The 25,898-nt window shown below is 37.6% G+C and overlaps 1 protein-coding gene and 1 non-coding gene across 3 annotated transcripts in view; both read left to right on the top strand.

Annotated features, from left to right (window-relative positions):
* USO1 (USO1 vesicle transport factor) overlaps positions 1–24,059 on the top strand; it is a 76,017-nt gene extending 51,958 nt beyond the window's left edge. The window contains exons 10-25 of one of the 2 annotated variants that reach the window (XM_061145772.1): positions 1,214–1,354; positions 3,770–3,858; positions 4,236–4,390; positions 4,969–5,180; positions 6,833–6,853; positions 11,045–11,155; positions 11,485–11,603; positions 11,739–11,920; positions 12,395–12,516; positions 15,039–15,177; positions 16,100–16,263; positions 16,837–16,920; positions 19,144–19,242; positions 21,185–21,292; positions 22,301–22,516; positions 23,021–24,059. In XM_061145772.1, coding sequence (XP_061001755.1) covers positions 1,214–1,354; positions 3,770–3,858; positions 4,236–4,390; positions 4,969–5,180; positions 6,833–6,853; positions 11,045–11,155; positions 11,485–11,603; positions 11,739–11,920; positions 12,395–12,516; positions 15,039–15,177; positions 16,100–16,263; positions 16,837–16,920; positions 19,144–19,242; positions 21,185–21,292; positions 22,301–22,516; positions 23,021–23,110 — 2,052 coding nt within the window. In that variant the 3' untranslated portion in view covers positions 23,111–24,059. The remainder of the gene's footprint in view (positions 1–1,213; positions 1,355–3,769; positions 3,859–4,235; positions 4,391–4,968; positions 5,181–6,832; positions 6,854–11,044; positions 11,156–11,484; positions 11,604–11,738; positions 11,921–12,394; positions 12,517–15,038; positions 15,178–16,099; positions 16,264–16,836; positions 16,921–19,143; positions 19,243–21,184; positions 21,293–22,300; positions 22,517–23,020) is intronic. The other variant, XM_061145773.1, reaches the window with a different exon arrangement.
* Positions 4,714–4,820, top strand: LOC133058936 (U6 spliceosomal RNA). Its single transcript, XR_009693444.1, has one exon. It is a non-coding gene; the product is annotated as a U6 spliceosomal RNA (small nuclear RNA).
* Positions 24,060–25,898: the final 1,839 nt, after the last annotated feature.

The raw sequence follows: 25,898 nt of genomic DNA, 5'->3' as shown, positions 1-25,898 counted from the left end.
GTCTGACGGTTCCTCTAACTGACCGTTCCCTGTCTCCCTCTCCTCGGGTCTCCCTATCTGCTGTGACATAAGAGTTGCAATTAGACCAGTTAATAACCTTACAGTGGCCTCTAAGTGGCCTCTAAGTGTTCAAGAGAAAGAAGAGTCCGTGTCTCTCACTCTAAATCAGAAGCTAGAAATGATGAAGCCGAGTAAGGAAGACATATTGAAAGGGAAGATAGGCTGAAACCTAGGCCTGTTGTACCAGTTAGCCAAATTGTAAATCCAGAGGAAGAGTTATTGAAGGAAAGAATAGTGAATACATGAGTGATGAGAAGCTGAAGCAGCCTTATTGCTAATGTGGAGAAAACTTTAGTGGCCTGGTTAAGATGATCAAACCAGCCGTAACATTCTTGTAAGCCAGAGCCTACTCTAGAAAAAAGCCATAACTCTCTTCAATTCCATGAAGGTTGAGAAAGGTAAGGAAGCTGCAGAAGAAAAGCTTGAATCTAGCAGAAGTTGGTTCATGAGGTTTAAGGAAAGAAGCCGTCTTCTTCATAACATAGAAGTATTGACACAGGTGAAACAAGCGCTGATGGAGAAGCTGCAGCAAGTTACTGAAGGTGGCTACACAAAGCAACAGATTTTCAATGCAGATAAAGCAGCTTCCTCTTGGGAAAAGATGCCATCTAGGACTTTGATGGGGCTTCCCAGGTGATGCAGGGGTAAAGAATCCGCTTGCCAGTGCAAGAGATGCAGGAGATGTGGGTTCAGTCCCTGAGTTGAGAAGATCCCCTTGAGGAGGAAATGACAGCACCGGATATTACAAAAACTTAGTTGATTAAGTAGTGACAGGGTTTGAGAGGAGATGGCTCAGACAGTGAAGAATCTGCAGTGCAGAAGATCTAGATTTGATCCCTGGATCAGGAAGATTCCCTGGAGAAGGTAATAGCAACCCACTCTAGTATTCTTGCCTGGAGAATTTCACGGATGTAGGAGCCTGGCAGGCAGCAGTCCATGGGGTGGCAAAGAGTCGGACACGACTGAGTGACTAACACTTTCACACCAGTTTTGAAAGAAGTGAGTGAAATGCCGTCAAAGCATTGCATGCTATAGATCTGGCTGAGCAGTTCGGGGAATCCATTACACAGGTTTTCTATTCATATAGACCAAATTTGTCTCAAGACTTTCCAAATCTCTAAAAGACAGATGTTATGTTCTCTTTCTTTCGCAGCTTGTTCGTGTACTAGTATCTCCCAACAACCCTCCTGGTGCTACCAGTAGCTGCCAAAAAGCTATGTTCCAGTGCGGCTTACTGCAGCAGCTTTGCACTATCCTGATGGCCACTGGAGTTCCTGCTGATATCCTGACTGAGGTAAACCAAGTGATGGCAGAAGCCACTCTGTGGAAGCTGAGATCAGGAAGCCTAGGAAGAATTAGATATCAGCCGAATGAAAAACAGCAGTTGCTAACCATTCTTGTCTATTAAATTCCTTATTGACACTATAAAGTATAATTAGCACAATGAAGACAGTAGCAATTCCAAAAGGTGTATTCATTCTGAAAGTTTAATAGCGCATAAATAATGTTAATGTTTAGAAGATTTCTTGTTAATTTTATTATATTCAACAGAAGTGCACAGTAATGATTTATATTTTAAATTTTGAGAACAGTATGACTTAGTCAGGTCAGACTTGAGTCTTATTTGTAGAATAATAAATTCTTTTTCCTTGACATGTTGCATTTTCTGTTTCCTGCCTATAAGGAAAGAAGTTAGTTTGAAGAAAAGAAAGGTTTATTTAAATTTCTTTTCTCAAATTAACACATGTACATTAAAAGTACAGATAATAGTGAAAGTTTTATAAGAAAAACTATCTTTTGACTCCCTCCTTCCTATCTAAGCCTTACTTCCCCCTATATAACCCTCCCACTTTACTTCTTCCTGTCACCCCAGTAATTTATTTTTAAATTAATCATCAGAATTTATAGTTTTGTCACTATTCCATTACTGTTTCTTGCTAAGCCAAACAGAGCCCCATACTTTTTTTTTTTAAATAACCTTTTTTTCTTTCCTGAGTTACAATAATATTCTTTTTCATTTTACTGATTTTCTATTTGTCTATGCATATTAACACTGTCATGTGCTTAACAGTACGTTCCCCACTTCAGACCTTCTGGAAGTCCTCTGTCCTCCTGCTCCAATATGGGCTGCTTATTCTCTTCTTCTGTCACACAGCTCTTATCCTGGGGCTTACCTTTTATTTAGTTATTTGCATCTTCATGGTGTGTGGCATGTGGAATCTAATTCTTTGGCCAGGGATTCAACCTGGGCCCCCCTACATTGGGAACATTAATTATGTCTTAGCTCCTGGACCACCAGGGAAGTCCCTATCCTGGGACGTTGATTCACTCTTTTTTTTTTCCTTTTCTTTTCATTTATGTTTATTAGTTGGAGGCTAATTACTTTACAATATTGCAGTGGGTTTTGTCATACATTGATATGAATCAGCCATAGATTTACACGTATTCCCCATCCCGATCCCCACTCCCACCTCCCTCTCCACCCAATCCCTCTGGGTCTTCCCAGTGCACCAGGCCCGAGCACTTGTCTCATGCATCCAACCTGGGCTGGTGATCTGTTTCACCGTAGATAATATACATGTTTCGATGCTGTTCTCTGATCCTTTTGCCATGTTTAGTCGCTCAGTCGAGTCCAACTCTTTGCAACTGCATGGTCTGTAGCCCACCAGGCTCCTCTGTCCACTGGGAATCTCCAGGCAAGAATACTGGAATGGGTTGCTGTGCCCTCCTCAAGGGGATCTTCCCAACCCAGGGATCAAACCCAGGTCTCCCTCATTGCAGGTGGATTCTTTACCGTCTGAGCCACCAAGAGATTCCTTGGTTATCTAGATTCTGTGTCTTTTTCTACCACCCCTGGGTTCATTATCTTATTTTACTTAACTTCCTGAAAGGGGGTGAATGGCAAGATAATTTGGTTTTAGCTTTTTTCATGTCATTCCTCCACCTTCAGAATTAATCTAGTGTTTGGTTAGGTATGGAATTCAGAATTGGAAATCATTAACGCTCAACTTTCAGAACATTATTCCAATGTTGCTACTAAGAAGTCTGAAGCCATTTTGAGTCTTTTTGTGTAACCTACTTTCTTTCTCTAGAGTCTTTCTTTCTGGTTTGTTTCTGAAATTCACTGATGATGTGCTGTATTACAGACTCTACCCCTCAACCCCACTAAATTTTAGTACTCATCGGGCCCTTTCAAACTAGAGACATAAGTCCTTCAGTTCTAAGGAAGTTTTATGTGTTCCTTGACAATTTCCTCTTTTCTGTGTCTTGAACTCTATTCATAGATTATTGGACTTTCTGGACCCAGTGTCTTTTTATTCTGTTTACTAGAGGTTTTTTTCAGCCTCATCCTTAAATTGAATTTGTAATTTGTTACATTTTAAATTTGTTCTCTGATTTTATTTTTAAGCATCCTTTTTCTTGCTTTGTAGAAATAGATTCTCTCTCTTAGAGGATATTATTGATTTTAGTTTGAGATTTTAAATGCATGTGGTCAAGTTTGTTTTTAGTTGGAGGCGCTTAGTGTTTTAAAATATAATCTCACAAAAGTGTTACAAGATTACAATGCTGTAACTGACATTTTTGTTATCTAAGTTTTGTTGTTTAAAAGCAAAAAGCAAAAGAATATAATATTTTCTTCTTTTAAAAACAGGGTTTTTCCTTCAACTCACTTTCTCTAAATTATCTTCCCCACTCATGTTCATTACAGACCATTAATACTGTATCTGAAGTTATTCGAGGCTGCCAAGTAAACCAGGACTATTTTGCTTCTGTAAATGCACCTTCAAACCCACCAAGGTAGGAAAAGAGAAACGCTGAGATCCCGCAGACAATTTAGTATATCTTGTCTGCATGTCTTATCCTTTTAAGGAGTTCAGTTCTGTGTTTTGAAACAAGAAATTATCTGACAAGATAAATATGTTGGTATTTAAGAGTTTCCAGTCTTTAGAACCTATGTTTTTGTACTCGGGTATTAATTCCTAGGTATGTGCCTTAGCAAATAGATCACTTCATTTCTCTCAGCTGCAGATATCTTTTCTGTGAAATGGAGATGAAAATAGTTAACTTGCTGCTGTTCTGGCTATGGCTTTTCAGTCAACAAAAATGACTAGCTGTTGTTTTATGTTTGTAGACTTTAATATTTCTTTTTGTTCTTTTCTTTTTAAATGCAACAGACCAGCCATCGTAGTACTTCTCATGTCCATGGTTAATGAAAGGCAGCCATTTGTATTACGCTGTGCTGTTCTCTACTGTTTCCAGTGTTTCTTATATAAAAATCAGAAAGGACAAGGAGAAATTGTGTCAACACTTCTGCCTTCCACTATTGATGGTAAATAATTTAATTCTAATTTTTTAAATAAATAATTATCTTTTAATAGTAAAAAATAAATGTGTAGCAGATATTTAAAATGTAAAACATTAGTATGTAATGTGATGTTTAAAATATAACATTTCCAAAAATATATATATATATATAACATTTCTTCTCAATTTGTTTTAGAAGTGTAGTTTTTAATTAAGGTCATAATTTCTGGAATATACCATCATCAGTTTGATGCCTGAAGTGTTCTAATATTTCTTTGTTTTGCTACTTTCCTTTCAAGATACTTCTTTGTCATCTTTTAAATTTTATTTTATAAAAACAAACTTTTGGTGCTCGCTTCGGCAGCACATATACTGGAATTGGAACAATACAGAGAAGATTAGCATGGCCCCTGCGCAAGGATGACACGCAAATTCGTGAAGCGTTCCATATTTTTAAAAAGAAAAAGAAAAAAAACAAACTTTTGAAAGTGTTAGTTAATACTGCTAATTAACAGATTTTTAAGTATTATTTCATACTATTTTTGTGTGTTTAGAAACAACATAATTCATTTTCACCTTATTATCTGCCTGCCACCTTTGTAGCAACAGGCAATACGGTCTCAGCTGGTCAGTTGTTATGCGGAGGTTTATTTTCTACTGATTCGCTTTCAAACTGGTGTGCTGCCGTGGCCCTTGCCCATGCTTTGCAAGAAAATGCTACCCAGAAAGAACAGTTGCTCAGGGTTCAACTTGCTACAAGTATCGGCAATCCTCCAGTTTCTTTGTTGCAGCAGTGCACCAACATTCTTTCACAGGTAAAGTGACCAGCAAGATTTCTCTAGGGAGGGGGTGGAAAGTTTCATTTTGATGTCAGTGACGCAAGGATTTAAGGATGTCCTTAGTAGATGCAGATGGAAAGGGAACAAGGCAAAAACTGCTCATTAGCTCACTGTTACAACAAATGGTTTTGTGGCGAGAAAGCAGGAAATACTCCTATCAGAATGGTTTTGCCAAATAATGAATAAGGTCTGCATCAGGACGGAAACACAGGTTCTGGACAGAAAGGTGGTGGGTTGTTTTTTTTGTTTTTTTTTTTGAGGGGGTAGATTTGTTTTCTTTTTATATCATCCACACAATTTCTCATAGTGCTCAATAGCTGTATTTGGGTCAGTGTATGAGAGGGAATAGAATAGAGTGGTTCATAGCTGTGTACCTTGCGCTTTCTCTTCCCAGGGCAATTGATCTTCCTTTCAGAAAACAAAAATAAAATACCAATCCATTGCTTATATAGTTAAACAGTATACCCCTTGATGTTTGTGAGCTCTCAAATCCTCTGAACCCCAAGGTGTATAGTTTACCTAGTAAGATGTAAATAAATGTAAAATGTTTGCATTTCTTTAGACTCCTAAAGAAGGTAGCGAAGCTTCACTGAAATGTGAATGCTAGAAGATTGATATATAGGAATATCCCTTACTATTTTTAGATGATTTGCCCACATGTGCCAGCCTTGCTGTTAAAGGATTCACGTTGATGCTTAAGCAAAACTTTAAAGTCATAGACGTTCAGAATCGTTCAAGGAGAGTGAAAAAGTCCATAAGTCTAAAATTGCTCTATCCACTGGTATTATCTTATTCCTTCCCCGTGATATGTGGAGTGCTTCTCAGTTTTTAATTTTGCCACACTTGTTGAATTGTTTTATTGTGAGCTCTTAAAGAAACATCAGTACCATCCATAGGAAGCTATTAATGAAGGCTTAAAAATTAGCTAGTGAAAAGAGAGTTGAACTCTTCCTTTGTTACTTAGAATCAGTTTACTTTGATTGAAAGTCTGCTTTATCTTTATTATTTATCTTAGTGGTTTTTTAGAAGTACTCCAAAATATTCGTAGTCTTATTTATTTAATACTTGTCTTTCTCTTGTTGCTGTATATGGAAAACAGCTTTTCTTTTTTCAAATTTGCATTAGAGTATATTTTATTTACAATGTTGTGTTAGTTTCTGGTGTACAGCAAAGTAAACCAATTATATGTATATCCAGTTCTTTTTAGATTCTTTCCCATGAAGGTTTTTACAGACTATTGAGTAGAGCTCCCTGTAGAGTTCCCAGTAGGTCCTTATTAGTTACTTATTTTAAACATAGTGGTGTATAATGGCTTTTCTTAAGCCAAATAGTAATTAACTGTCTGACCATCATCACCACATACTTAGCTCTAACATTGCAATTCTAACTAATGCATGAGAAATCCTCAAGAGAGTGGTGTCTTCCCACTTTTAAGTAATCACAGTGTTATAAAATTAGCCTTTCTCCTCTAAAATGTACATACGTTGGTATAATAAAAGATTAGATCTATCCGTGTTCCAAACTGTTGGCTTGGGTTGCTAGAGAGACTGTATTTGAGGGATTTTTCTAGGTATACATTTTTCTCAAGCAGTAATATTGTCAAGTAATCTTTAATGTATAATTTGCAGGGTGATAAGATCAACCGACGGGTATGTATCACTTGTTTGGGCTTAGGCATTTCCTCCTACAGCCAGCCTTTTTCTTTGTCTTGGGTTTTGTTAATTGTTTTTTTTTTAACTGCTTGTTTGAAGTTATATCCTACTCACACTTGTATGTGTCAGCAAGTTAATCTCTACCGTGACTCTTGGGTTTCTCTCTGGGCGGTCCTGCCTTGGTGTTACTCCGGCGCTCACTGTGGGAGTGAGCGTCTGAAGCTCTCCTTGTGCTTCCTCTGGGGATGCTTGCACTTTCTGGAATTCCTTGGTTTGGGGTTTTTGGTGTGATTTTTCACCCAAGCTTGCTGCTTTATTTCCAATGAAACCATTTCAGAGGTAGTAAAATTTAAGAGTTAAAAATTTCGTCTTTAATCAGCGTATGAAAGAACATGATGACTTTTATATTATATAAGTTATTGAAAATATACAATAGTAAGTATAAATTTGTAATTTGAAAGAGTTTAAACATCTTCTGGGTGTTATATATGTGCTACACTACCATTTTGGATTCGTTTTTGATGTGTGCTGGGGGAGAGTGTGATTTGTGTTTGATTTTGATCTGTTTTCTGGGATATTTGGCCCAAAAGGTGTGTACTTTTAGTTCCGTATTTGAGCATGTGTTCAGTTATGCAGCGTGGATACTAATAACTGAGGTCCTATTGGGAGTTGTATCTTTGTGTATGAGCATGATTTAACACGTGTTAATACCTCACATACAGATTTGGCAGCTTTAGCTGTCAGAATTTTCAGTACTAAGTAAAGAATTTTATAAGTGTGCATATCATTGATTTAAAAGGGAAATTTTGGAAAGTATAATTTATATACAGTAAAATGCACAGACCTTAAGTGTTCAGTCTGATGATTTTCATGGTTGAATATATTTCTATAACCACCACCCAAGACAAAATATGCAGCATAGTGTTCATAATCCCACAAGTTCCATCTTGTCCCTTTCCTATTAGTTCTCTGTCTCCAGAGCCCACCACTAGGAAGTAAATCTATTCATAATACTCTTGAACCTCATTTTAATACTTAAACACCAGTTGTTTAAAATGTTAACTTTACATATTTTTTATTATTAATGTACTTTTTGGAATAATACTTTATTTCTTCTGAAATGTTCGAGGTTCTCTGCAACAAGATTTGAAATAACTCTCAGCCATTTTTTTTTTTTCAGTAGATGTGTAACTCAAATGCATCATGCAATTTGTGAATGGTAGGCAGAAGTATTCTCAGATAGATAAAGGTTCCAACAGTATTTTGAAACATTTTTAGTTTAGACAGAGCTTTTTTCCCCCCTAAAAAATGAGAGCATTTTTCACTAGTTAACAAACAGATTTTTGGTCAGTTTTAGCCTCTCCCACTTTTTTAAGGCTCCCTTTAATGATACTTTTGTTTGTTTATTCTTTCAAGTTGGAAAAAATTCCAGTAGTAGAATGAGTACATCCATGTTGTCAACATGTAGAAATATTTGACTTTGGTTGTTTCTTACAATGGGGGATAATTGATAACAGTGAGAGACAGAGAGATTTTTTGGCTGTGCTGGATCTCATTTGAGGCACACAGATGTTTTGATCTTCACTGTGGCAGGCAGGATCTTTAGCTGTGGCATATGAACCCTTAGTTGCAGCATGTGAGATCTAGTTCCCTGACCAGGGATTGAACGTGGGCCCCCTGCATTGGTAGTCGGAGTCTTAGCCACTGGACCACCAGGGAAGTCCAGGAGAGAGAGATTTTAATAGCAGTTAGCTTCACTATAATTAAATGACATCATGATATAGCAGTGAATTATTTTTTCTAAATCATATATTAAAAAATTAACATCTTGTTATTCTTATGATCCTATTGATGAGACCATCTTTAGAACTTTCATTTCTAAATAAAAAGAGGCCTCCATGACTCCTCTAATTGAATTTCTTTCCTGTTTTTTTTTAATTGGAGGGTAATTATTTGACAGTGTTGTGTTAATTTCTGCTGTACAACAGCATGAATGCCATCTGTATACATATACTCCTCCTCCTCTGAGCATCGCTCTCACTTCCCCCATCCCACCGCCCCGCCCGCCCAGGTCACCTCAGCCTTGGGCTGAGCTCCCTGCGCTATGCAGCAGCTTCCAACTAGCTGTCTATTTTACACATAGTAGTACACATACACAGTTTTGAGTAGGCTCATTCCTAATCAGAATTGTTGCTGTAATAAACTGTAATAAACAAGGTGTTCCATTCTATCTTCTACCTGGTTCTAACCAGTTATGTTTGACTTTGCTCTCTTTAACCTTCAGCTAGACCCCAAAGGACATACTTTTCAGAATTGACCCTAATTCCATTTTTGTTTACTCAGACATCAGTCAGTGATTTGATAGGATGCCCTTGTTTATACAATGTCAGCATGTTTGGCACCTGCAAATGGTATTCCTATAATAAATTTTATTTTCAGTTTACCTGGGTAACATGAAGATATACTGTGGACACAGTAATGACATAAAGGCAAGGAAAAAGTAAAACTAATGCTTTATGTAAAAACGAAATCATGCTAATTAATGCTTACGTGGCATTTGAAGAGGTCTAATTTGAATTTAATTAAATGTACTTGAAAAAAGATTATAGAAGGGCCAAGATGTTGACATTAAGGTTCATGAAATTAGAATAGTCTGGGTGAGTGATGGAAATTTTTCAAAACATAGTAATACTTACTTTTGAATCCATCCCTTGTCTTGATTTTTAAAGAATTGTATTTTGGATATTTTCTGAAATTACTCCCAAAGCGATGCATTATTGTGCTAATTTCCATTATTTTCTTTCAAGCAAGTTTTGTTTTGCTTAAACAAAAATGCAGGTTCAAAAAAAAAAAAAAATGCAGGTTCAGTCAGTTCAGTTCAGTCATTCAGTCGTGTCCGACTCTTTGCAACTCCATGAAGCGCAGCACGCCAGGCCTCCCTGTCCATCACCAATTCCCGGAGTTTACTCAAACTCATGTCCATCGAGTCAGTGATGCCATCCAGCCATCTCATCCTCTGTCATCCCCTTCTCCTCCTGCCCCCAGTCCCTGCCAGCATCAGGGTCTTTTCCAATGAGTCAACTCTTCGCATGAGGTGGCCAAAGTTTCAGCTTCAGCATCAATCCTTCCAATGAACATCCAGGACTGATCTCCTTTAGGATGGACTGGTTGGATCTCCTTGCATCCGAGGGACTCTCAGGAGTCTTCTCCAACACCACAATGTAATTTGGGCAAGGGCAATATTATGGTCACCTGATGCGAAGAGCTGACTCATTAGAAAAGACCCTGATGTTGGGAAAGATTGATGGCAGGAGGAGAAGGGGATGACGGAGAATGAGATGGTTGGATGGCATCACTGACTCAATGGAATGAGTTTGAATAAACTCCGGGAGTTGGTGATGGACAGGGAGGCCTGGCGTGCTGTGATTCATGGGGTTGCAAAGAGTTGGACACGACTGAGCGACTGAAGTGAACTGAATATTAGGAGCTAAGAAAATACCTCATATGAGGGATGTAAATTTGTTGTATGAAAATTTAGGAAAGTGTAATGTTGATGGACATCCTAGTTTTCAATATTGTTTAACATACTTAGCAGCAGTATAGTTGTGGTTTGAGGCACTTAGCTAATTTAAATAAATCTTTTTCTTCTCCATTATGCTTGTTATTTCTCATAATTTGGCATTTCTCAGGAGTTTGTAATGTGGTTTATTTATTTTCCTATTAGAGAAATATATTCTTTAATGAAATTTAACTAAACAATTCAGGAGATTATGTCTTTTTTTTTTTTTTTTAATTTTTTGAAGGAGGTAGAATTTGTTTTCTAGTTTTTTTCTAATTCCTTTTGAAACATTTTAAATTTGCCAGCAAATTTATGCTAAAGTGTTTTAAGATTGATAAATTATAAGCATCCACATATATTTCTTCCTGAGCATATCAGGTTTTCCACTATTTTAGATAACCTGGTATATGCTTGTAAACATGGATCAAGTCTAATTTCTGCTCTCTGTTTCGTAAGTGCAGTCCAAACAGGACACACGAGTGTATTTTCTTCTTTAATTTTTAAAATCCAGATTCCTGACACATCTTTTATAAGATTTTAAATGTCTTTTTATGTAGATGGGGAGGGATTTTAGGGCAACTTCTGGTTTGAAAAACATAAAAAGATTTCTGCTAACTTGTTTATTGCAGGGAAGCAAGATACAGACAAGAGTTGGATTACTAATGTTGCTTTGTACCTGGCTTAGCAACTGCCCCATTGCAGTGACACACTTTCTTCACAATTCAGCCAATGTTCCATTTGTATCCTTTATGTTTTAGTAAGATACATGTAAGTATTTATCTTTTCTATCTTTTCTGTTTCTTCTTCTCAACTAGAGGTAGCTCCATGCCTCAAATAGTTGCATTCTCTTTATATTGCAGACTTTTAAATGGTTAAGGTGATAATGATGCTTGCTTAAGCTGTGTGTGTGTGGGGAGGGGGGTATACATGTATACCACTGTTCTATGTTTTCTTAGATTGTGTATAGAATTTCTTGTTGAAACTTACATGAAATACATGTCAGATTCAAATTGTAAAACGAAGTATTCTTGATACTATGAACCGTTAGTTTTCTTAACAAAGGTTTCAGCTAACAGGACAAATTGCAGAAAATCTTGGAGAAGAGGAACAGTTGGTCCAAGGCTTATGTGCTCTTTTGTTGGGCATTTCGATTTACTTCAATGATAACTCTCTTGAGACCTATATGAAGTAAGTAAGGGGAAAATGATTTGCTGATGTCATCAATAGATAATGATAATTTTTTTTCTGCCAAAGCATAATGTAGACCAGGCTTTTCTGTTTTGTTATGAATTTTTAAGCATCTCAATATACTTATCTCTGTAGAGAGAAACTAAAACAACTGATAGAGAAGAGGATTGGCAAAGAGAATTTCATAGAGAAACTAGGATTTATTAGCAAACATGAGCTGTATTCCAGAGCGTCTCAGAAACCCCAGCCAAACTTCCCCAGTCCAGAATACATGATATTTGATCATGAGTTTACAAAACTGGTAAAAGAACTTGAAGGTAAGACGACAAGAGTTCATTTTGACACTCATTAGAAAGTACCTGTGATTTTATTTTATATGTATATTCTGGATGCATGCAGATTATATGGTAAGCCTAAAAGTATCTTTTTTTTTTAGCTCTTGGTCTATAGCCCATTGAAGGACTTTTGGCACTCAGTAAGAATTGGAAAGATGACTTCTGATCTCTCATGCAGTTGTTGTTTAGTTGCAAAGTCATGTCTGACTCTTTTGCGACCCCATGGACGGTAGCCTGTCCATGGGATTTCCCAGAAGACAATACTGGAGTGAGTTGCCATTTCCTTCTCCGGGGACTTTTCCCAACCAAGGGACTGAACCCACGTCTTTTGGATTGGCAGGCAGGTTCTTTACTGCTGAGCCACCAGGAAGCCCAAAGCTTCATGCAGTTAGGCCATATGTTTTTACTGATAAGTCTTGATAATAAAGCAGTATTTTTAAATGTCTTCTTTTATAGGTGTGATTACTAAGGCTATTTATAAGTCCAGTGAAGAAGATAAAAAAGAAGAAGAGGTGAAGAAAACGTTAGAGCAGCATGACAGTATTGTGACTCACTACAAAAACATGATTCGAGAGCAAGTACGTACTGATGCACAGTCTCTGCTACACTGGGAGTGTAGACACTTTCTGGGGCTTCCCTGGTGACTCCGATGGCAAGGAATCCACCTGAACGCAGGAGACCAGGTTCAGTCCTTGGCTTGGGAAGAGCCCCTGGAGAAAGGAATGGCTACCCACTCCAGTATTCTTGCCTGGGGAATCCAATGGACATGAGAATCTAGCGGGCTACACTTCACGGAATTGCAAAGAGTTGGACATGACTAAGCACTCATACTTTTCTGCTTTAGGGAAGAATTTCTGTTGGCATTTCTAAATGCAAGAGGATACACAAAGCAAAACTCATTATTTACCTAAATAATTCAAAAGCCTCTGAGTATTCAGCAAACTGAGAGCTTAATATGTGTTTAGCAAGTCTAGTAGTAAAGATAATTGGAAGTGTATGGCAGCACTGAGAAGTACATAATTTATCTAGATAGGGGCTTGGGGAAAACAGAGAAGCTGAGTCCCCCTGAGAGGATAACTATGACTAAGCTCAGCAAAAGGAGAGAGAAGGAAGGCACGTGTTACTGATGTGTACACAGAACCTTTGCTGGCTATGTAAAGGGAAATTTGAGAGGCAAGGCTGGAGGGAAGGAAGGATATGCTGGTGATGAGTGGATATTAGGGAGCTGACAATGATGGTGGTGACTGCTGGTTTTTGTTTCCTGTGTTGTGGGTGCTCACTAAGCACATTTAAACACTGTCACATTTAATTTTCACAGTATCCCTACAGAGTAGAGGAAACTGATTTATTAGAGTGGGTAATGATGAGTTCAGTTGAAACTACAGTTTCAGAATCAACTGACATTTTCTCTGCAGGATACCAAGTGAAGCCCACACTTACATAGTATTCAGCACCTTAGCTTCTTTACATTCCTTCAAGCAGTGTTTCTTGGTTTTCTTCTCTCATTTAGTTCCTCACTGTGGCGTACATACTTTTATTGGAATGGAATCCTAGGAAGTGCTGCAGTATTATCTGTAAAATAAGATTACTGGTGTTAAAGTTCGAGGGTCGTGAAGACAGTTTCATGGGAGGCGGGTCCACCATCCCTGCACTGCCCTCCGCCCCATGCTGACTGTGCACAGCTCAGGCAGGTGTGGCAAGGAGGAGCTTCAGGGTGGAGCCCTGTAAATGAGAGCTCCCTCCACAAGGTATACTGCTGGGACTGAAACTCTAAAAAAGAATAAAAGTACACTGGAGGTATACTCAGCATTCAGTCTGAGCTTTTCACTTTATAAGCAAATTAGTAAATTAGAATCATCTTTGAATGATCCAAATTTGAATCATTACTCTGTTCGTGGTTATTAGAATTTTTCATCCATCTTAGTACAAAATCACAGTCATTTCCAGATGGTAAAATGTAATCTTTACAGCAGTGGGAAATAAGAACTTGGAAGGCAATATTATAGCCTATACTTGGAGCTGATAAATATGGTTGATTTGGAAGAAGAAAAGAGTGATTTGACACAATTACTATAATGACTCTTCTTTAGAAATGTTAATTTTAAATATTCTCACCAATTAGAATACCATTTGGCAATTAGGCAACAAGCCTCAAGAGCTATAAAATGTTTATATAAACTCTGAATTATATTTGGAAATCAATCCTAAGGAAATTCTCCAAAATTCAGGAAAACAGTTATATTGACTAAGATATTTATTGTAATGATACTATCATTTAGAAAAATGGAGAGCAGCCTTCGTGTTGTTTTTGAATATAAATTATATTGTATCTCCTGATTAATATGAGGAAATTATGATTGAATAGTGGGCAAATTAAAAGTTAAAAAATGATGTATGGACTGATTATGATAAGTTTAAAAAATTTGAGTTGGAAAAAATTAGAAGAAAATAAACACACAGATCACATTCCAACCAGTTAAATTAGGAGGTGATTAGAAGTGAAAGCTTTTTTTTTGAAATTCTAAATGTTCTATGATTGTCTTTTTTTTTTTTTTTTTTAACATGGACTATTGTTAAAGTCTTTACTGATTTTGTTACAGTATTGCTTCTTGTTTTATGAGTTGGTTTTTTTGGCCAAGAGGCATGTGGGGTCTTCGCTCCCTGACCAGGGATGGAACCCACACCTGCTGCATTGAAAGGGGCTGGACCAGCAGGGAAGTCCCCTGCTTGTCTTTTAGTGTTAACAGTAATAGAGGTGCATACATATGCTAAGCTTAAATAATTTGGTACGCAGTTTTTAGTTTGATGGATCATAAAATGAAGTTTTTAAAATTGACACCACCACCCCGCCCTCCAAACCAAAACTCACAGTGAGATTGCAGGTTGTGTCATGGAGTGGGGCCTTGAGATCTTACAGTTCTGCTACATATTGACTGGCCTTAGTACATATGTTAATGTGTTATTGCTTAATTGTTGAATGATTTTGAAAATGTTGAGTAGTTTAATATCCTCATCCAAAGTAATCTCTGATTTTTCATTTGTTCTTCTTAATGCTCACTAGTATGAATTTAAATCACTTGAATTATGTTTTCTTTCACAGGATCTGCAACTGGAGGAATTAAAGCAGCAGATTTCTACATTAAAATGTCAAAATGAACAGCTCCAGACAGCAGTCACACAGCAAGTATCTCAGATTCAGCAACACAAGGATCAGTATAATCTTCTTAAAGTACAGCTCGGTAAGTGTAGCTAGCCATTCCTATTGTAGTGTCCCCAAGAGATTATTCTTGTGGACTCATCTTTCTTTAACCTTGATCGCTGTGACAAAAGTGTAAGTCAGAGTTTGAAGTCGTCTCTTTGCTATCCATTGATTCTCAACCTTGCTACCTACACATTGAGACCCCTTGAGATTTTTTTTAATACCGATACTGAGACCCCCACTGAAGTTTCTTTTTTTTTCCCCCCACTGAAGTTTCTAATTAAATTAGTTAGGGTTTGGGTCCAGGCATCAGTGATTATTACAAGCTCCCAGGTGATTCTAATGTATAGCCAGTTTCGAATGACTGGTCTAACCTTTCCTTTTTTTTTTTTTTTAATCTGCAAAGTGGAGCTGAGATTTAAATGAAATAATACATATAAAATTCTAGTTTGGTGTCTGGCACATGCTAAGGGCTCAAATGCTTGTAAATAGTCTCTTTCTATACTGCTTATGATTGGAATGCTAGCTACTTAGAAACATAGTTTATTTATATGAAGGTGACCAAAATTTTCAGAAGAAAATAACTTTTGCTTCCTCTATTTATGACAATAATTCATCAGTTCTTTTAGGCCGTATAGAAAGCTATTCTTTTGTGAAGATTTCTAAAAGGATTTTATTTTCTCTTATATTAATTGATAGAATTGGAATTGAAACTACTATAATTCTTAATTTTAGATCACTGAGCCAGTTTAGTCTAAAGACTATGCTGTTTTTCCTCCCAGAAACCCTGAAAACATCAGTTCATTATTTTTGTCAGTGCACTGTTTTGCAAAGATGAAATGTGCATACAAAAGTGCCTCCAAAGTAATTATTCAGGAAATTATGTGTTTATTTTATACTTGAATTGTCAGCTCAAAAAATGAAAAATTTCATGCTGACTTCTCAAATTTTATGCCTAATAGGAAAAGACAGTCAGCATCAAGGTCCTTACAGTGATGGGGCTCAGATGAATGGCGTTCAGCCGGAAGAAATTAGTAGGCTGCAAGAAGAGATAGAAGAATTAAAAAGTAATCGGGAACTTTTACAAAGTCAACTGGCTGAAAAAGACTCTCTGATTGCAAATTTGGTGAGTGAGTGTTTTAAAATTTGTAAACGAGGTCAAAAATAATTCTCATTATCCTGCTTGTTTTTATTTCTGGATCCCTTAAGGTAAAGTATCATTTTAAGGTTTTAGAACGTGAGCTCTGGAGTCAGACTGTCTAAAGCATCAGTGCATCCTAGCTAACTGAATTTGAGCAACTTGGTTAACCTCTTGAAACTTGTTTCCTGAGCTGTAAAATGGTTGTGGTGGTATCTGTCCCATTGTTGCAAGAATTAAATAAGGTACTCTGTATGAAGCTCTTTTAATACATGGAAATCACTCAGTAAATACCTGCTTTTATGCTCTTTTCTTCATATTATCTCAGTTAAGTGCTTAGATTTAATAAATTACTTGGTATGAGTTGATTAGCTATGGAAAATTTGTTGACAAGATGTGCTATGTTGAAATGTTATTTTGGGCATAAAATTTTAAATGTCAGTGTGGAATTTTCTGGTATACATGTACTAGGCATAGCTTATATGTGTACAGTTTTGTTTTGCTTTTTCCTAACTGTTTAAACTGAATTTATTTCACAGTTTGTCTCTCTGCTCTTTGTAGAAATCTTCCCAACCATCACCTGGCACAAATGAACAGTCTTCAGCAACAGCAGGAGATTCTGAACAAATTGCAGAGTTAAAACAGGTCACTTTTCAGCTTGATTCAGGCTCTGTTTTGTCTTGTTTTAATTATAATAGCGTAACGGCCCTGCATTAATCTAGAACTGCTTTGTCAGGCATCTTCACTTCTCTATCAAGTAAAAGCCATTTGAAAATACAGAAGCTGTTTTAATTGTCCAGTAATGGTATTTTGCTTTTTATGGTGTATTTGTTTTTCAGTGGTGTTCTTTTTAATAGATCTCAGCATCTTACCCAGATTATTTGTAGATTGTCAGTAAGCAGTTAAGGAAACTTTAAATATGTTTATAAGCTGCAAATATGAAGATACAAAATCTTGTGCTTAATTTTCTTGGTAACTGCTTGGTTAAATGTATTGGGCATTTAAATCATGCTTTCCAGAAAAATGTTGGTTATTAGAATTGGAAAAGGAAAAACAGAAAGTAAACTTGTATATATCTCAGTTAGATGACTAGCTAAAAATAAAGCAAAATAACTTTTTCTGCTGTAGTAATTTATATTATTTAGAAATGCAAATATGCCTTTTCTTCCTTCCATCCCCCTCTCCTTCCTTCCTTTTCTATAAAAGGAATATATGTTTCTTTTTTTAAAAAAAGTAATACTAAAAAAAGAAATTAACAGCTTGGCCAACCTAGGACTGACTTCCTTCTTTAGTAGTCAGCTGGTCCTCACCCTCTGACGTGCCTGATCAGATGGGAATACCTGGACAGAGAGAAGCAAAATGTCTTATTTTGGTAATGTCTCTGTACCCTAGAGTGGATTCTACAATGGAACATTTTAAAAAATAATAATAATTTATCAATAATGATTTACAACTCTCCAATAATGTGGCCATAATGTTTTGTTCTTATGAGGAAGAGTTAATATGCTGTTCTGATTTTATGAAATCTAAAACTATATTAAAATGAAAATAAATTAAGTTATTAATATATACTCTCAGTCTATAAATCCCAAGTGAAAAGTTTTACTTTTCATATTTCCCAAAGATATATTTTAAATAAGTTGTGGGTTTTTTTAATAATATATAGTAAAACAGAGTATAGAAAGAAGACCAAATGGTCTGTAATTTTTACATAACTTACTTTGATAAGTGAAGAAACAGAACAGTCAGAGAAAAGACATGTATGTTCATGATAGGAAATATTAAGCGAATAAAAAACTTTTTACATGACAGCATCCTAGTATCTCCAGACACCTGCCAGATATCGTGGGGGAAGATTGCCCTTGGTGGAGAGCAAGAAGTTTGGAAACTTCAGCCTTAATACATAAACTTTCAGTTAATTCCACCACTTTCACTACAGTACTACTACTTTCATCAGTGTTTGGTGGCCCCCTAGTCTAAAACCATCTTATTTTGCCCATTCCAAATAATACACCGCTAGTCTTCAGTCAGGAGAGAAGGAAACGATACCTGAGGCATAGTTAGGACAGGGATTCAGTGCTCTATTTCTAAGCAGACTTTCAACCAACCCTGCTGGGTTTTTGTTATTGTTGTTATTTTTACTTATTTGGCTGAATCGGGTCTCAGTTGCAGCGTGTGGACTTTGTTGCTCCGTGGAATGTTGGATATTAGTTCCTGGGCCAGGGATCAAACCCACCACCCCTGCATTGCAAGACGGAGTCTTAACCACTCTACCCCCAGGGGAGTTTCAGCCCTACTGTCTTTGACCCCAGTTTTACTCACAGTTCCAAAACATCTGGTGGTGCGGGTTCCCAGGCCTTTGGTAGTTCTGCATTATACACTAGGCAGCAGCGTGGCTTTCTAAAAGGTCAGCTTCTGTTTCAGCCCTCACAGGTGTGCCGGTTGGTTACCACTGTCATTTGCTTTCTGAAATTCCACAGTTTAGTGCTATTTTCTCTTCTCTTATTCTCTCTCCCTATGGGCTTCTCCCTCCTGCCTGCCCTTTCTCAGTCCCTCTCTTCCTCCTCCTTCCCCACCTTCCTCCCTCCCTTCTTCCCACCTTTTCTTCCTTTCCTCCTTCTATCCTCCCTTTGTGATTTTTCACACTGGATCTTACAAGGAAGCAGAGGTGAACATGTTTAATGTACACATTTAATTCTCCATCTTGAACCAAAAGTTCAAGAGTCGTTCTTTCACTTAAATTTTAAAACTTGGAAGTGATGATTTTAGAGAGGCCAAGGAAGGAAATAATTTCTTCCTGTAAATAGACATTTCCTTGATGAAATTAATACTGTTTAATGTTACAACCCAACTCTTTTTGTCCCTTAGGAACTGGCAACTTTAAAGTCTCAGTTACACACACAGTCTGTGGAGATTACCAAACTACAGGCCGAAAAACAGGAGCTATTACAGAAAACTGAAGCATTTGTAAGTTATTGATTTTTTCTTGTTCTGAAAGGTAGTATATGCAAGATCAGGAGGTTATTTCTCAGCCACTGTGGAAAAGAAGCAAATTTGTCAGCACCTTCCTTTCAGGTATTCATTAGCCAGAGTTTCAGACACATAGGCTTCTTGGCCAGTGTATTATAGTCAGACTTGCCAGGTCAGTTTTATCAGTTAGTTGTGGTTCATTTTGTTGGCATTTTATTTGTTTATTTGGCTGCCCCAGGTCTTAGTTGCAGTGTGTGGGCTCTAGTTCTCTGACCCAGGCATTGAGCCCGGACCCTGTATTGGGAGGGCAGACTCTTAGCCACTGGATCACCAGGGAAGTCCCTGTTGGTATTTTATATTTCACCCCATCTTGCAGTCTAAGCTGGCAGGTTTTCTGCTGGTATAAAATTATCAAAAACCTTATTGGTGACCCATGCAATTCCCAGGGTTCCAAGCCAACAAGCAAGAAGGTTCTCCTGGATCCCTCCTGGGGAACCGCATCTCTATTCCAGCTTCTGCAGAGATAGGTTGATTGGGTCCGTGTATCACACGAGTAACCTCCTCACAAATGGTTGTGCAGGCACACACTTGGTGTTTCACTGGGACATGCTTTGTCGTTGATTGCAGTAGGGATAGGCCAAGAATTTTCTAAATCATCAAGTTCTGACTCCCTTTTGCTTAACAATTCCTTTTTCAATCTGTCTTTATCCTCTCACATTTTACTGTAAGCAGCAAGGAGAAACCAGGTCACACCTGTAATGCTTTGCTTAGAAATTTCCTCAGCTAGCATAGTTCATCACTCACAAGTTCTGCTTTCCATAACACTAGAACACAAGTCAGCCAAGTTCTTTGCCACATTATAATAAGGATCACCTTTTCTCCACTTTCAAATAACATGTTCCTCATCTCTTTATGTGCGTGCGTGCTCAGTCACTTGAGTTGTGTCCAGCTCTTCGTGACCCCATGGACTACAACCTGCCAGGCGACCCTGTCCATGAGATTTTCCAGGCAAGAATACTGGAGTGGGTTGCCGTTTCCTACTCCAGGGGATCTTCCAAACCCAGGGATCTAACCTGGTCTTCTGTATTGACAGGTGGATTCTTTACCACTGAGCCACCTGGGAAGCCTCCACCTCTATCTGAGACCTCACCAAAACTTTTAACATCCATACTTCTACCAGCATCCTGTTTACAATGCCATGTGTTTTCTCTGAGACCATAGAAACTTTCTCTACAGTCTGCCTCTTTCTTTAGGAGCTCTTACTGGTATTGCCTTTAATGTTCATATTTCTGCCAACAGTGTCTTCAAGGCAGTTGAGACTTTGTCTAACATGAACCTCAAAATTCTTTTGCCTCTTCCAGTTCCAAAGCCCTTTCCTTGTTTTAAGGTATTTGTGAGATCAACACCACCACTTCCAAGTATTTTGAAAGAAAAAAGATGAGGGAAGGACTGAGAATTTTTTATTTAGTACAACTTCCTATAACCCTTAAGTAAATACTTGCATTTTACCAGTTAATGGCATTCAACTCAATTTCCCCATCTGTCTTTCTGAAATGATAGTATAGTCTTAACTTATAGGAATTTTATGAGGAAAAGACTAATAAGTATTCTCTACATATTAAATGCTCTGCCGTAGCTAGATTAGAGCTGCGTCATTGATAACTTGCCTGATCTGGCCTTGAGGCTGCTTAAACCAACCTTCCTTATACTCTGATGAGAGCTTGTACCACACCCCTCCTGACCCAGCCTCCTGCTCCACTGTAAAGGCAACTCATCTTTTTAGGGAGAGCATGTTATTGAGGGTAAATTTGGAAAGAATTAGATTTTTCTGTTACTGGAAATAAAATTTCAAAATAGCAAGAAAAATCATCATTAGAATTTCATATTGATTATAACTTTAAAGAAAAATTTTTTTTTTTTTCCCAATTTTTACTTTTAGGCAAAATCAGCTCCTGTACCAGGAGAGAGTGAAACTGTAATAGCTACAAAAACTACTGATGTAGAAGGAAGACTGTCAGCATTATTGCAGGAAACTAAAGAGTTAAAGGTTGGTTTGGTGAAACTTTTTATTCATTGTATTTGATGTGAAATGAACTCCAGGGAATTTGATTTTATTTTATTTAATTTCTCAAATTCTTAGATTTATGAAGAAAGTTAATGGGACGTAATCTTACCTCACAATAAGTCCATTCCTATTTTGATGACTAAAAGTGGCACAAATGAATATTTCTAAATGCTATTTCAAATAATGGTATCAAATATGTAAAATAAGGTTGTATATGAGTATACTTGAAAGTAAAAACATATATTTTAGTCAAAGTAAAAAGAGTTAAGTTTTCTTATCAATCTCTAATCACAGTAAGAAACAAGGAGTATAGCTTTGGCTAATACACAAGCCATAGGCTAAAGAATACAGACACCTTAAATCCTGCCAGCCTATTGTGTGACAGAAAAGTCAAAATAGATAGGATGAAGTAAAGAATGAGGTAACAGTAATAAAACTAGAAAGGTAGGAATTAAAACATGGTAAGAGAAAGATAATGTGTGATTTTGCCCTTTGGATTGTGGTCAAAGTATTTTATATTTAAGCTATGGATTTTACTTGAAGCTATCTTTCTTTCCCATTTAATTGTATATGTGAAGTTGGGATAAATTTTTTTTTTTTAATTTGAGTCCTAACTCTGGTGCTAACCAGGCTTCTGCTGTAAGATGTTTTTACATGTTTCTGCATATAAGATGTCTTTATTTATTCCTCTGATTACCTGAAATAGTAGGATTTTTTTTGAGGAGTAGGGAATTAAAACTATTTTTTTGTTGTCAAACTCGGATTTTCACAGCAGTCATCTCTGATGTATAGCCTAACATAAATTCTCATGTTACTAGGTGACTGTGTGTGTGTGTGTGTATATTTTAAATCTCCTGTCCCCCAACACCTAACCCCAAACTCTTCAGATTGCATGAGTACAGAGATCTGTCATAGAAAGAATATATTTGTTAAAACTGTAGGAGAGTAAATACTAATTTTTGATTGTGATTTTCACCTTTCTTCTCTTAGAATGAAATTAAAGCTCTGTCTGAGGAAAGAACTGCTATTAAAGAGCAGCTGGATTCATCTAACAGCACCATTGCCATCTTACAAAATGAGAAAAACAAGCTCGAGGTGGACATTACAGATTCTAAAAAAGAACAAGATGATCTCTTGGTGCTGTTGGCCGATCAAGATCAGAAAATATTTTCATTAAAGAATAAACTCAAGGAACTTGGTCATCCAGTAAGATTGCGATGTTTCCAAAAATGGTTTATATGTGTTTCTTTATGATGTGTTTTTAAACATTGTCCTGTGTCTTGGGAATGTTGTTATGCTTGTATATCAATACTACGGGCATATTTGTAGGTATGTCAATTGACTTAAGACACAGATTAGATGCAATTTCCAGCTTTTGTTAACTCTTCTCTTTCGGAATCTGAGCCTGGAAAGTGACTTGCTCCTGTGATAACAGAGACACTCACCATCCAAATGTACCATCCCCGTTTTGCTGTGTTGGTTCAGGTTTATGTGTAGAGAGTTGTACCCATCTGGCAGCAAATTAACCTGTGTATCTTGTCTTATATTAAAAATAACAGGAAACCTTGAATATTAAATCAAGGAAATCAGATGGCCCATAATCTACTATAATTACTAGAGTAAAGAATTTATCCACAGAGTATATATCATTTTGTGTTGAATGTGACGTGACCAGATCTTCATAATGTTAAATGTATATTTTCCCTTCAGGTTGAAGAAGAGGATGAACTTGAATCTGGAGACCAAGATGATGAGGATGATGAAGATGAAGATGATGGCAAGGAACAGGGTCATATCTAGCTTTAAAATCTCTAGGAATGATAGAGACTATATTGTAACTTTGAAGATGGAGTCTTAAGACAGTGCTTTGGTTTGCCTCCACAGAAAATAAAGATTTAGAAACCAAGTGGAAAACATTCACTAATATGACTATTGATGTATTTTTTAAATGATGCCACCCATGTTGATAATCCTGTTACTCTAACTTTATGTAGAATATACATCTTTTATTGAACCGAACTGTCCCAAAATATAATTTGCAAAGAACTACAGACACCAAAAATATACCATTTTTTTCAGGCATGTGGTGGCAATGCTATTTGCCTTAGTTCATTGGTTGTTTATGGAAGTTCTATATTTGTCTGCTGTTTTTACTTTTCAGAATTTGTGACTTTTAAGTACTAACACATTTGATTTAATGTATGTTGGAATCACTGTTTCTAAATTAAGTATTGGAGTTCCTAGCTCATGATTTCCTTTTGAAGAAATGGATTTACTTACAGGCAAGATAGCATGGTCTGGGGGTAATAGGTCATCAGCCCTTCACCCAGTATGACTCCTGATGTGAGCAGGACAGGACAGTTGAGAGCGAGTGCCTTGACACGTGACACGGCGGTGTTCTGTGCCTCGGTGAAGGAGGCTGCGGACACGCAGTGAAGAGGAGGAGGTTTCTGAGAAACTTCTCCAGCGGTGTGTTAGCATGTGTTTGGTTTTGGTTTTATTTTTAGCGAAACATTAAAACACATTACAAATTAACAGCTCATACAACTCGGATTTAGTATTATTGTTTGATTATTATAAAACATATTATGTTCCTAGTTTTAAGAAAGACCCAAGCTATGGTTTATATAATTTATTGGCATTTTTGCTGAATAGGTTTAAGTCAGATCATAGATTTTTAAAAAAGCAATGAAGCAATGTGTCAAAATTTAATGTTTTCGTAATAAAAATAGATATTATGTTCACCTAATCCCTGGTTTTGGTTCCCTTTTTAAGATTTTGAGAGTAGTATTTTGTTCTTTGTAAAGGATGAGGCAGGGGGAAGTTGTGAGAGGCATCCTTCTCTTACTAAGAGGACTTTGCTATAACTGGGTGATAACAGCAGTCTTAGCATTTAAATCTAATAATTGGGATTCCATAAGATTGGAGGGGACTAATTAGAACAAAAACAGATGAAGTAGGGTTTGGATGTTTGTAAACTGAGCAATGGAGTTCTTTCTTCACAATGATTTTTACTTAAAGTAGCTCCAATACGTTGACACCTGAGGTGAACAGCCAACTTATTGGAAAAGACCCTGATGCTGGGAAAGACTGAAGGCAAAAGGAGAAGAGAATAGCGGGGGATGAGGCGGTTGGCTGGCATCCCCGTCTCAATGGACATGAACTCGGGTGAACTCTGGGAGGTGGTGAGGGAAAGGGAAGCCTGGCGTGCTGACCTCCATGGGGCCACAAAGAATCAGACACGGCTTAGTGACTGAATGACGATGACAGGCTTATTTAAAGGCAAGACAGCAAGAGAGTTGGGGCGTAATATATTTCATCTACCTCCTGGATTCAGGAATAATTTGAGGAATCCACTAGGGCACAAACTTTACTTTAAAGGAAGTATTGAAAAGGGAGATGGTTGTGTGTTAGAGAGCACCCGTGAATACGGCACCATATCCCGCCCCCTCCCACTCCTGCCACGCCTCTGAAGATAGTGTCAGCCATCAGAGGACCATGTGATTATTACCAGACCAGCTCACACTGTGGGACGTTCTCCTAAAGTTGACACCATGTGGTGACCTTTTCAGGCCAATATTATAAGAATAAAGAGAAGTGGGTCAGGAGAAAGAAGATGACTTCCAAGAATGACAGAATACCGAAGATCTTCAGAAAGAAATAGCTGCAAAATCAGTAACAGTTGGCCAGAGTTCAGTCACTCAGGTTGGCTTGGAGTAGAGAAGATGCAAGAAGCCCTCGAAGCTGCACAGTCCAGCCTGGAGCCCAAAAGGACACCTTCCTAACATAGCCATAGTTTGGGGGTCTTGTTTGTTTGTTTGTACCTGAATATGCTTCTGAAGCCTCCTAACCCAGTCTCCACCTCCAAGTGGTCATTACCTCTCCAGGCCATCCTCAATATTCACCACAGTAGTCCAGCTAGTCAAGGCTATGGTTTTTCCAGTAATCATGTATGGATGTGAGAGTTGGACTATAAAGAGAGCTGAGCGTTGAAGAATTGATGCTTTTGAACTGTGGTGTTGGAGAAGACTCTTGAGAGTCCCTTGGACTGCAAGGAGATCCAGCCAGTCCATCTTAAAGGAGATCAGTCCTGGATGTTCATTGGAAGGACTGATACTGAAGCTGAGACTCCAATACTTTGGCCACCTGATGCAAAGAGTTGACTCCTTGGAAAAGACCCTGATGCTGGGAAGGATTGAGGGCAGGAGGAGAAGCAGACGACAGAGGATGAGATGGTTGGATGGCGTCACCGACTCAATGGACATGAGTTTGGGTAAACTCTGGGAGTTGGTGATGGACAAGGAGGCCTGGCGTGCTGCGGTTCATGGGGTCACAAAGAGTCTGACACGACTGAACGACTGAACTGAACCAAAGCTTCCTGAAATGAAAATAAGAGCCAAAGAGACTGCAGTTGCCTACTGTTCGGAGTCCTTAGCCAGGAGGATAAGACTCTCAGTGCTCTACCAATCTCTAATTTTGCTCCCTTCAAGAATATTTTAGAACTGTATGAATATATTAGCTATCATGGCGCATAACCTGCTTTTTCATCCTTCAGTTTGCTTTTGAACATGTTCTTTCCTCTGCCCAT

The sequence above is a fragment of the Dama dama genome, chromosome 6, assembly GCF_033118175.1.
Source record: "Dama dama isolate Ldn47 chromosome 6, ASM3311817v1, whole genome shotgun sequence".
Taxonomy (NCBI): Eukaryota; Metazoa; Chordata; class Mammalia; order Artiodactyla; family Cervidae; genus Dama; species Dama dama.
This window is presented reverse-complemented; position numbering and strand designations above follow the sequence as displayed.